Here is an 11,651-nt window from a genome sequence, read left to right as displayed (position 1 = left end):
AGATAAATTCAGGTTTTGCTTTAATCACGGTTTTAAGACCTGGTTCGGGTTTTACAAGAAGACAAAACGATGAGGATGCGGGCAACGTTCAGATTTGATCGTGAAGTCGTGAATAAACGGGCTTTAAATAGACAAGAACATATTTCACTTTATTGTGTTTATGTTCAAATGTTCTGCTGTTTATTATGTAAAATGTTAAAAACATCTTTGTTCTTAGATATGTTTAACAATCTCATCACTTTATGAAATATAGAAAAATATTTACAATGATGCCTCCTGTCCTGTAGGGGTCGCATGGATTTAATGCATGAACATATGATGAAATGATCCATGAAGGAAGCTGGTGAAGCAAATACAAATGACCCTTGTCCGTTAGAGTTCAGCTGACTGAATCACTGTTTTTGTTACCCATGATGCCACAGTCTGACATTTACAAGTTTCTTTGGCTGATGTGCATCCAAAAAGACAAGTGGAGGAGGCGTGGATGTCCACAACTGTATCAGTGAACAGTGCCAACATCCTCAGCTCTGTAAGCCCCTCCCACCACTCAACATCTCATCTCAAATGGAAATTAGAAAAATACCCAAAGCATCATTTCTGTGGAATCTTAATGTTGAAAAATGTTTAAATGTATTATTTTTATGAAATGATACAAAGAGTTTTGAAAAAGCAGGTAAGCTCCTTTTACTTTGCTGTATGATGTCATAATGGTGAGATCAGGCCGTGTGTGTTTAATGTGCAGGTAAATGACTCCGCCCCCAACACCGGATGGAGCATGTTCAGCCTCTCATTAGCATCATTATGGAGCAGTGAGGCTCCTTTGGGGTTCATGTTTCTAGAAAACATTTTTAGATTGACTCATATCACATTTGTGAATATTAAATAAGAATGTAAACAAAGCAATAAAAAAAATAAACAAGCCGCTTTGGACCTGTGGACATGACATGATAAATCGATCCAAGGTGGTCTAGTAGTTGTTCAATAGGAGTACGACGAAAGAATAATCAGTAGCTGTGACAGCTGACTGATCAGAAGGAGATGATGTGTCCTTGTCCAGGTACTGGGTTCTGGATAGTGGGTTCTGGGAACTGGATGAACTGATCAAGATGGGATGTGTCGGCCATGTCCTTGTGGTTGGGATGCAGAGATGCGATTGGTGGAGCCCGACTTACATGACACTCTCATAGATGATGTCATCACTGAGATTGTTTCCAGGGCTCTGCGAGGTCTTGGACGGGCCATCGGGGGTCATGTACTCCAGATGATGGGCCCCCCAAATGGGTCTGGTAAGACGAGCCCAGCGCTGCAACAGAGAGGCAGGAAGATGTGAGCATCCTCCGAAATGTGACAATAAAACTTAAACATGATTTAAAGCTCCTTATGTTTTTATGGTAACCCACATTTAACAATGTTAAGATGGCTTTGTGGAAGCAAAAAATATAAAAGTCAACTGTCCGTGAAATTATACTGTGTACATGCACGACAAATCCTGTGACCCATTACATTCAGTGCATTCAGCAGGCGAGCTACCAAGTACTGTTGGGTTCTGTGTCCACTGTGGGTACAGAGTATTTGCTCTTTGTCTTGGTTCTGTGTTCAGTGTTGGCACTCAGTGTTTGGTCTTTGTCTTGGTTCTGTGTTGATTGAGGGCATCGAGTTTTGGGTCCTTGTCTTGGTTCTGTGTGTAGTGTTGGTACTGTCTTTGGTCTTGGCCTTGGTTCTGCATTCAGTGTTGGTACTCAGTGTTTGGTCTTTGTTTTAGCTCTGTGTGCAGAATTGGTACTAAGTGTTTGGTCTTTGTCTTGGTTCTGTGTTCATTGTGGGCATCGAGTTTCGGGTCCTTGTGTTGGTTCTACGATCAGTGTTGGTACTCATTGTTTGCTCTTTGTCTTGGTTCTGTGTGCAGCATTGCTACTGATTGTTTAGTCATTGTCTTGGTTCTGTGTCCAGTGTTAGTACTGAGGGTTTGCGCTTTGTCTTGGTTCTGTGTTCAGTGTCGGTACTCAGTGTTTGCTCTTTGTCTTGGTTCTGTGGGCAGTGTTGGTACTGAGTGTTTGGTCATTGTCTTGGGCCTGTGCCCTGTCTTGGTACAGAGTGTTTAGTTGTTGTCTTGGTTCTGTGCCCAGTGTTGGTACTGAGTGTTTGGTTGTTGTCTTGGTTCTGTGCCCAGTGTTGGTACTTAGTGTTTGCTCCTTGTCTTGGTTCTGCGATCAGTCTTGGTACTCAGTGTTTGCTCTTTGTCTTCGTTCTGTGATCAGTCTTGGTACTCAGTGTTTGCTCTTTGTCTTCGTTCTGTGTTCAGTCTTGGTACTCAGTGTCTGCTCTTTGTCTTACCTCTGTGTTTGGTCTTTGTCTTGGTTCTGTGTTCAGTCTTGGTACTCGGTGTTTGGTCTTTGTCTTACCTCTGTGTGCAGTGTTGGTACTCAGTGTTTGGTCTTTGTCTTGGTCCTGTGTGCAGTGTTGGTACTCACTGTTTGGACTTTGTCTTGGTTCTGTGCCCAGTGTTGGTACTGAGTGTTTACTCTTTGTCTTGGTTCTGTGTTCTGTCTTGGTGCTTAGTGTTTGCTCTTTGTCTTGGTTCTGTGCCCAGTGTTGGTACTGAGTGTTTAGTTGTCTTGGTTCTGTGCCCAGTGTTGGTCCTGAGTGTTTGTTCTTTGTCTTGGTTCTGTGCGCAGTGTTGGTACTGAGTGTTTGGTCGTTGTCTTGGTTCTGTGCCCAGTGTTGGCACTCAGTGCCTGGTTGTTGTCGTGGTTCTGTGTGCAGTGTTGGTACTGAGTGTTTGGTCATTGTCTTGGGCCTGTGCCCTGTCTTGGTACAGAGTGTTTAGTTGCCTTGGTTCTGTGCCCAGTGTTGGTACTGAGTGTCTGGTCATTGTCTTGGTTCTGTGCCCAGTGTTGGTACTCAGTGTTTGCTCCTTGTCTTGGTTCTGCGATCAGTCTTGGTACTCAGTGTTTGCTCTTTGTCTTCGTTCTGTGTTCAGTCTTGGTACTCAGTGTCTGCTCTTTGTCTTGGTTCTGTGTTCAGTGTTGGTACTCAGTGTTTGGTCTTTGTCTTGGTTCTGTGTTCAGTCTTGGTACTCAGTGTTTGGTCTTTGTCTTACCTCTGTGTGCAGTGTTGGTACTCAGTGTTTGGTCTTTGTCTTACCTCTGTGCCCAGTGTTGGTACTGAGTGTTTAGTCATTGTCTTGGTTCTGTGCCCAGTGTTGGTAGTCAGTGTTTGCTCTTTGTCTTGGTTCTGTGTTCTGTCTTGGTGCTTAGTGTTTGCTCTTTGTCTTGGTTCTGTGCCCAGTGTTGGTACTGAGTGTTTAGTTGTTGTCTTGGTTCTGTGCCCAGTGTTGGTCCTGAGTGTTTGCTCTTTGTCTTGGTTCTGTGCGCAGTGTTGGTACTGAGTGTTTGGACGTTGTCTTGGTTCTGTGCCCAGTGTTGGCACTCAGTGCCTGGTTGTTGTCATGGTTCTGTGTGCAGTGTTGGTACTGAGTGTTTAGTCATTGTCTTGGTTCTGTGCCCAGTGTTGGTACTCAGCGTTTGCTCCTTGTGTTGGTTCTGCAATCAGTGTTGGTACTGAGTGTGTGGTTGTTGTCTTGGTTCTGTGACCAGTGCTGGTACTGAGTGTTTGGTCGTTGTCTTGGTTCTGTGCCCAGTGTTGGTAGTTAGTGTTTGCTCTTTGTCTTAGCTCTGTGTTCAGTCTCGGTACTCAGTGTTTGTTCTGTGTGCAGTGTTGGTACTCAGTGTTTGGTCTTTGTTTTCGTTCTGTGTGCAGTGTTGGTACTGAGTGTTTGGTCGTTGTCTTGGTTCTGTGCCCAGTGTTGGTACTGAGTGTTTAGTCATTGTCTTGTTTCTGTGCCCAGTGTTGGTACTGAGTGTTTGGTTGTTGTCTTGGTTCTGTGCCCAGTGTTGGTACTGAGTGTTTAGTCATTGTCTTGGTTCTGTGCCCAGTGTTGGTAGTTAGTGTTTACTCTTTGTCTTGGTTCTGTGTTCTGTCTTGGTGCTTAGTGTTTGCTCTTTGTCTTGGTTCTGTGCCCAGTGTTGGTACTGAGTGTTTAGTTGTTGTCTTGGTTCTGTGCCCAGTGTTGGTCCTGAGTGTTTGTTCTTTGTCTTGGTTCTGTGCGCAGTGTTGGTACTGAGTGTTTGGTCGTTGTCTTGGTTCTGTGCCCAGTGTTGGCACTCAGTGCCTGGTTGTTGTCGTGATTCTGTGTGCAGTGTTGGTACTGAGTGTTTGGTCATTGTCTTGGGCCTGTGCCCTGTCTTGGTACAGAGTGTTTAGTTGTTGTCTTGGTTCTGTGCCCAGTGTTGGTACTGAGTGTTTGGTCGTTGTCTTGGTTCTGTGCCCAGTGTTGGTACTCAGTGTTTGCTCCTTGTCTTGGTTCTGCGATCAGTCTTGGTACTCAGTGTCTGCTCTTTGTCTTGGTTCTGTGTTCAGTGTTGGTACTCAGTGTTTGGTCTTTGTCTTGGTTCTGTGTTCAGTCTTGGTACCCAGTGTTTGGTCTTTGTCTTACCTCTGTGTGCAGTGTTGGTACTCAGTGTTTGGTCTTTGTCTTATCTCTGTGCCCAGTGTTGGTACTGAGTGTTTAGTCATTGTCTTGGTTCTGCAATCAGTGTTGGTACTCAGTGTTTGCTCTTTGCCTTGGTTCTGTGTGCAGTGTTGGTACTCAGTGTTTGCTCTTTGCCTTGGTTCTGTGTGCAGTGTTGGTACTCAGTGTTTGCTCTTTCTCTTGGTTCTGTGCCCAGTATTGGTACTCAGTGTTTGCTCCTTGTGTTGGTACTCTTTGTTTAGTCGTTGTCTTGGTTCTGTGACCAGTGCTGGTACTGAGTGTTTGGTCGTTGTCTTGGTTCTGTGTGCACTATTGGTACTGAGTGTTTCATCATTGTCTTCGTTCTGTGCCCAGTGTTGGCACTGAGTGTTTGGTCATTGTCTTGGTTCTGTGCCCAGTCTTGGTAGTTAGTGTTTGCTCTTTGTCTTAGTTCTGTGTTCAGTCTTGGTACTCAGTGTTTGCTCTTTGTCTTAGCTCTGTGTGCAGTGTTGGTACTCAGTGTTTGGTCTTTGTGTTCGTTCTGTGCGCAGTGTTGGTACTGAGTGTTTAGTCATTGTCTTGTTTCTGTGCCCAGTGTTGGTACTGAGTGTGTGGTTGTTGTCTTGGTTCTGTGACCAGTGCTGGTACTGAGTGTTTGGTCGTTGTCTTGGTTCTGTGCCCAGTGTTGGTAGTTAGTGTTTGCTCTTTGTCTTAGCTCTGTGTTCAGTCTCGGTACTCAGTGTTTGCTCTGTGTGCAGTGTTGGTACTCAGTGTTTGGTCTTTGTTTTCGTTCTGTGTGCAGTGTTGGTACTGAGTGTTTGGTCGTTGTCTTGGTTCTGTGCCCAGTGTTGGTACTGAGTGTTTAGTCATTGTCTTGTTTCTGTGCCCAGTGTTGGTACTGAGTGTTTGGTTGTTGTCTTGGTTCTGTGCCCAGTGTTGGTACTGAGTGTTTAGTCATTGTCTTGGTTCTGTGCCCAGTGTTGGTAGTTAGTGTTTACTCTTTGTCTTGGTTCTGTGTTCTGTCTTGGTGCTTAGTGTTTGCTCTTTGTCTTGGTTCTGTGCCCAGTGTTGGTACTGAGTGTTTAGTTGTTGTCTTGGTTCTGTGCCCAGTGTTGGCACTCAGTGCCTGGTTGTTGTCGTGATTCTGTGTGCAGTGTTGGTACTGAGTGTTTGGTCATTGTCTTGGGCCTGTGCCCTGTCTTGGTACAGAGTGTTTAGTTGTTGTCTTGGTTCTGTGCCCAGTGTTGGTACTGAGTGTTTGGTCGTTGTCTTGGTTCTGTGCCCAGTGTTGGTACTCAGTGTTTGCTCCTTGTCTTGGTTCTGCGATCAGTCTTGGTACTCAGTGTCTGCTCTTTGTCTTGGTTCTGTGTTCAGTGTTGGTACTCAGTGTTTGGTCTTTGTCTTGGTTCTGTGTTCAGTCTTGGTACCCAGTGTTTGGTCTTTGTCTTACCTCTGTGTGCAGTGTTGGTACTCAGTGTTTGGTCTTTGTCTTATCTCTGTGCCCAGTGTTGGTACTGAGTGTTTAGTCATTGTCTTGGTTCTGTGCCCAGTGTTGGTAGTTAGTGTTTGCTCTTTGTCTTGGTTCTGTGTTCTGTCTTGGTGCTTAGTGTTTGCTCTTTGTCTTGGTTCTGTGCCCAGTGTTGGTACTGAGTGTTTAGTTGTCTTGGTTCTGTGCCGAGTGTTGGTCCTGAGTGTTTGCTCTTTGTCTTGGTTCTGTGTGCAGTGTTGGTACTCACTGTTTGGACTTTGTCTTCGTTCTGTGCCCAGTGTTGGCACTGAGTGTTTGGTCGTTGTCTTGGTTCTGTGCCCAGTGTTGGTAGTTAGTGTTTGCTCTTTGTCTTGGTTCTATATTCAGTCTTGGTACTCAGTGTTTGCTCTTTGTCTTAACTCTGTGTTCAGTCTTGGTACTCAGTGTTTGGTCTTTGTCTTAGCTCTGTGCGCAGTGTTGGTACTCAGTGTTTGGTCTTTGTCTTGGTTCTTTGCTCAGTGTTGGTACTGAGTGTTTGGTCGTTGTCTTGGTTCTGTGCCCAGTGTTGGTACTGAGTGTTTTGTTATTTTCTTGGTTCTGTGACCAGTGCTGGTACTGAGTGTTTGGTCGTTGTCTTGGTTCTGTGCCCAGTGTTGGTACTCAGTGTTTGCTCCTTGTCTTGGTTCTGCGATCAGTCTTGGTACTCAGTGTTTGCTCTTTGTCTTCGTTCTGTGTTCAGTCTTGGTACTCAGTGTCTGCTCTTTGTCTTGGTTCTGTGTTCAGTGTTGGTACTCAGTGTTTGGTCTTTGTCTTGGTTCTGTGTTCAGTCTTGGTACTCAGTGTTTGGTCTTTGTCTTACCTCTGTGTGCAGTGTTGGTACTCAGTGTTTGGTCTTTGTCTTACCTCTGTGCCCAGTGTTGGTACTGAGTGTTTAGTCATTGTCTTGGTTCTGTGCCCAGTGTTGGTAGTTAGTGTTTGCTCTTTGTCTTGGTTCTGTGTTCTGTCTTGGTGCTTAGTGTTTGCTCTTTGTCTTGGTTCTGTGCCCAGTGTTGGTACTGAGTGTTTAGTTGTTGTCTTGGTTCTGTGCCGAGTGTTGGTCCTGAGTGTTTGCTCTTTGTCTTGGTTCTGTGTGCAGTGTTGGTACTCACTGTTTGGACTTTGTCTTCGTTCTGTGCCCAGTGTTGGCACTGAGTGTTTGGTCGTTGTCTTGGTTCTGTGCCCAGTGTTGGTAGTTAGTGTTTGCTCTTTGTCTTGGTTCTATATTCAGTCTTGGTACTCAGTGTTTGCTCTTTGTCTTAACTCTGTGTTCAGTCTTGGTACTCAGTGTTTGGTCTTTGTCTTAGCTCTGTGTGCAGTGTTGGTACTCAGTGTTTGGTCTTTGTCTTGGTTCTTTGCTCAGTGTTGGTACTGAGTGTTTGGTCGTTGTCTTGGTTCTGTGCCCAGTGTTGGTACTGAGTGTTTTGTTATTTTCTTGGTTCTATGACCAGTGCTGGTACTGAGTGTTTGGTCGTTGTCTTGGTTCTGTGCCCAGTGTTGGTCCTGAGTGTTTAGTTGTTGTCTTGGTTCTGTGCCCAGTGTTGGTCCTGAGTGTTTGCTCTTTGTCTTGGTTCTGTGCGCAGTGTTGGTACTGAGTGTTTGGACCTTGTCTTGGTTCTGTGCCCAGTGTTGGCACTCAGTGCCTGGTTGTTGTCATGGTTCTGTGTGCAGTGTTGGTACTGAGTGTTTAGTCATTGTCTTGGTTCTGTGCCCAGTGTTGGTACTCAGCGTTTGCTCCTTGTGTTGGTTCTGCAATCAGTGTTGGTACTCAGTGTTTACTCTTTGCCTTGGTTCTGTGTGCAGTGTTGGTACTCAGTGTTTGCTCTTTGCCTTGGTTCTGTGTGCAGTGTTGGTACTCAGTGTTGCTCTTTGCCTTGGTTCTGTGTGCAGTGTTGGTACTCAGTGTTTGCTCTTTGCCTTGGTTCTGTGTGCAGTGTTGGTACTCAGTGTTTGCTCTTTGCCTTGGTTCTGTGTGCAGTGTTGGTACTCAGTGTTTGCTCTTTGCCTTGGTTCTGTGTGCAGTGTTGGTACTCAGTGTTTGCTCTTTGCCTTGGTCTGTGTGCAGTGTTGGTACTCAGTGTTTGCTCTTTGCCTTGGTTCTGTGTGCAGTGTTGGTACTCAGTGTTTGCTCTTTGCCTTGGTTCTGTGTGCAGTGTTGGTACTCAGTGTTTGCTCTTTGCCTTGGTTCTGTGTGCAGTGTTGGTACTCAGTGTTTGCTCTTTCTCTTGGTTCTGTGCCCAGTGTTGGTACTCAGTGTTTGCTCCTTGTGTTGGTACTCAGTGTTTAGTCGTTGTCTTGGTTCTGTGACCAGTGCTGGTACTGAGTGTTTGGTCGTTGTCTTGGTTCTGTGTGCACTATTGGTACTGAGTGTTTCATCATTGTCTTCGTTCTGTGCCCAGTGTTGGCACTGAGTGTTTGGTCATTGTCTTGGTTCTGTGCCCAGTCTTGGTAGTTAGTGTTTGCTCTTTGTCTTAGTTCTGTGCCCAGTGTTGGTAGTTAGTGTTTGCTCTTTGTCTTAGCTCTGTGTTCAGTCTCGGTACTCAGTGTTTGCTCTGTGTGCAGTGTTGGTACTCAGTGTTTGGTCTTTGTTTTCGTTCTGTGTGCAGTGTTGGTACTGAGTGTTTGGTCGTTGTCTTGGTTCTGTGCCCAGTGTTGGTACTGAGTGTTTAGTCATTGTCTTGTTTCTGTGCCCAGTGTTGGTACTGAGTGTTTAGTCATTGTCTTGTTTCTGTGCCCAGTGTTGGTACTGAGTGTTTAGTCATTGTCTTGTTTCTGTGCCCAGTGTTGGTACTGAGTGTTTGGTCGTTGTCTTGGTTCTGTGCCCAGTGTTGGTACTGAGTGTTTAGTCATTGTCTTGTTTCTGTGCCCAGTGTTGGTACTGAGTGTTTGCTCCTTGTGTTGGTTCTGCAATCAGTGTTGGTACTCAGTGTTTGCTCTTTGCCTTGGTTCTTCGTGGTGTTGATACTGAGTGTTTGGTCGTTGTCTTGGTTCTGTGCCTAGTGTTGGTACTGAGTGTTTGGTCATTGTCTTGGTTCTGTGCCTAGTGTTGGTCCTCAGTGCTTGCTCTTTGTTTTGGTTCTTTGTGAAGTGTTGGTACTGAGTGTTTGGTCGTTGTGGTGTTTCTGTTTCACTGTGGGGGCTGTCTTTACCTCAGTGAAGCTCCCCTGGGTCTTGAAGAGTTTGTAGATCAGGGTAACTGGCACGCAGAGCATCGAGGACAGTGCCAGGCACCAGCCAATTGCCTCACCCCACCACGGGTACACGTAGGTTTTGTTGTAGGTCAGCGGCTTGTAGTTCACCAGTTGGAATAAGAAGACACCCTGTCAAGGAGACAAATATGTCAACATTCAAAGTTTCATTTGCTCACATTTTCATCACGTTTAGTCTGAGAGCATGTGTTTCAATCGCCACATCCACATCACCACAAAACTGCCTTGGGTCCTGGATTGCAACTACCCAGGCAGACCCGGAGCTCTACCTTGAGGTACCAACATTTATATAACTGAAATGGGAGTGGTGGAAAGATGTAAGTTTGTAAACCTGTGGTTGTAATAACTACAATCCCAATTCCACTGAAGTTGGGACGCTGTGTAAAATGTAAATTAAAAACAGAATACAATGATTTGAAAATCCTCTTCAACCCATATTAAATTGAACACACCACAAAGACAAGATATTTAATATTCAAACTGATAGACTTTGTTGTTTTTGTGCAAATATTTGCTCATTTTGAAATGGATGCCTGTACACATTTCAAAAAAATTGGGACAGGGCAACAAAAGACTGGGAAAGTTGATGGATGCTCAAAGAGCACCTGTTTGGAAACAGGTGAGTGTCATGATTGGCTATAAAAGGAGCATCCCCAAAAGGCTCAGCCATTCACAAGCAAAGATGGGGCGAGGATCACCACTTTGTGAACAACTGCGTAAAAAATAGTCCAACAGTTTAAGAACAATGTTTCTCTACGTTCAGTTGCAAAGTGTGCTGTGGTCTGATGAGTCCACGTTTCAAATTGTTTTTGCAAATCATGGACGTTGTGTCCTCCAGACAAAAGAGGAAAAAGACCATCCAGACTGTTACCAGTGCAAAGTTCAAAAGCCAGCATCTGTGATGTATGGGGGTGTGCTAGTGCCCATGGCATGGCCAACTTACACATCTGTGATGACACCATCAATGCTGAAAGGTACATCCAGGTTTTGGAGCAACACATGCTGCCATCCAAGCAGCGTCCTTTTCAGGGACGTCCCTGCTTATTTCAGCAAGACAATGCCAAGCCACATTCTGCACATGTTACAAAAGCGTGGCTTTGTAGTAAAAGAGTGCAGGTACTAGACTAGCCTGCCCGCAGTCCAGACCTGTCACGTATTGAAAATGTGTGGCGCATTATGAAGCGCAAAATATGACAACGGAGACCCTGGACCCTGAAGTCGTACATCAAACAAGAATGGGAAAGAATTCCACCTACAAAGTTTCAACAATTAGTGTCCTCAGTTCCCAAAAGCTTATTGAGTGTTGTTAGAAGGAAAGGTGATGTAACAGTGGTAAACATACCACTGTCTCAGCTTTTTTGAAACGTGTTGCAGGCATCCATTTCAAAATGAGCAAATATTTGCACATAAACAATAAAGTTTATCAGTTTGAACATTAAATATCTTGTCTTTGTGGTGTATTCAGTTGAATATAAGTTGAAAGGATTTGCAAATCATTGTATTCTGTTTTTATTTACATTTTACACAATGTCCCAACTTCATTGGAATTGGGGTTGTAGAAGGTGCAATGTGGGTGTTTTTTTTTTTTTGTCATGTAGGGATTCATGTATTTTCTTTGTGCTCATGTTAAGGTTTTCTTGGTGTCTGTTTTGCTTGGTGTTTTTTTTTTGTTTTTTTTACTCTCTTGTCTGGTGGTTGGCATCTGGGTTTGTCTTGTCCCTTTTGTTTGCCACACCCTCTTCCTGGTTGTTCTCCCACACCTGTGTCTCATTTCACTTATTACTCGTTATGTAAACCCTCTGCTTTTCCCCACACCTTTGCCAGTTCATTGTTCCATAGTGTCTTTGTTCCAGCTCTTCTTCCACAGTTCTTAATCTCGTTTTTTGAACCTATTGCCTGTTTTTGACCTTAACCTTGTCTCATGTTTTGGATGCTCTTGCTGATTTTGGCTTGCTTACCTGTTTACTGACTGTTTTCTGGCTCAACACTAAAACCTTTTTTTTTTTTTTTTACACTATGCTCTCATGCAAGTCTCGCACTTGTGTCCAACCTTTTTGGGTCCAGGTTCCTGACAGAACAAAATGGCTAAGAATGTACACAGCGAGCTCCTCCCATGTTCACCCGGTGCTCCGCGTTCAAGGACAGAAACTCGAACAATAGAAGGAGCGTTTATTGACTTTGTGCACCAGTGTAAGTGAACTTGTTAAATGACAGGACTCGCTCATGACAGCTTTGAGCTCACAGATAGGTCTCCTCACTGAGAGGCTTGACAGGAGCACGCCCACCACAGCAACACCGGTGGCGGCGGTGCAACATCACCAGAGGCATCAGCCACAAGTTGTTCCGAGACAGAGACTGCTTTTTGTAGCCAGCTTTCCCACCCAGAGCACTTCATTCGGGAGTCAGGAGACATTAACTCAGCGGTGGG

At 44.9% G+C, this 11,651-nt stretch overlaps 1 protein-coding gene across 1 annotated transcript in view; it reads right to left on the bottom strand.

Moving 5' to 3' along the window:
* Positions 1-990: 990 nt before the first annotated feature.
* The window catches only part of slc6a8 (solute carrier family 6 member 8), a 180,193-nt gene continuing 169,532 nt past the window's right edge, over positions 991-11,651 (bottom strand). The window contains exons 12-13 of the mRNA XM_034171870.1: positions 9,164-9,334; positions 991-1,303 (exon numbers count right to left, since the gene is read on the bottom strand). Coding sequence (XP_034027761.1) covers positions 1,169-1,303; positions 9,164-9,334 — 306 coding nt within the window. The 3' untranslated portion in view covers positions 991-1,168. The remainder of the gene's footprint in view (positions 1,304-9,163; positions 9,335-11,651) is intronic.

Source organism: Thalassophryne amazonica, chromosome 6, assembly GCF_902500255.1.
Source record: "Thalassophryne amazonica chromosome 6, fThaAma1.1, whole genome shotgun sequence".
NCBI classification, from domain to species: Eukaryota; Metazoa; Chordata; class Actinopteri; order Batrachoidiformes; family Batrachoididae; genus Thalassophryne; species Thalassophryne amazonica.
This window is presented reverse-complemented; position numbering and strand designations above follow the sequence as displayed.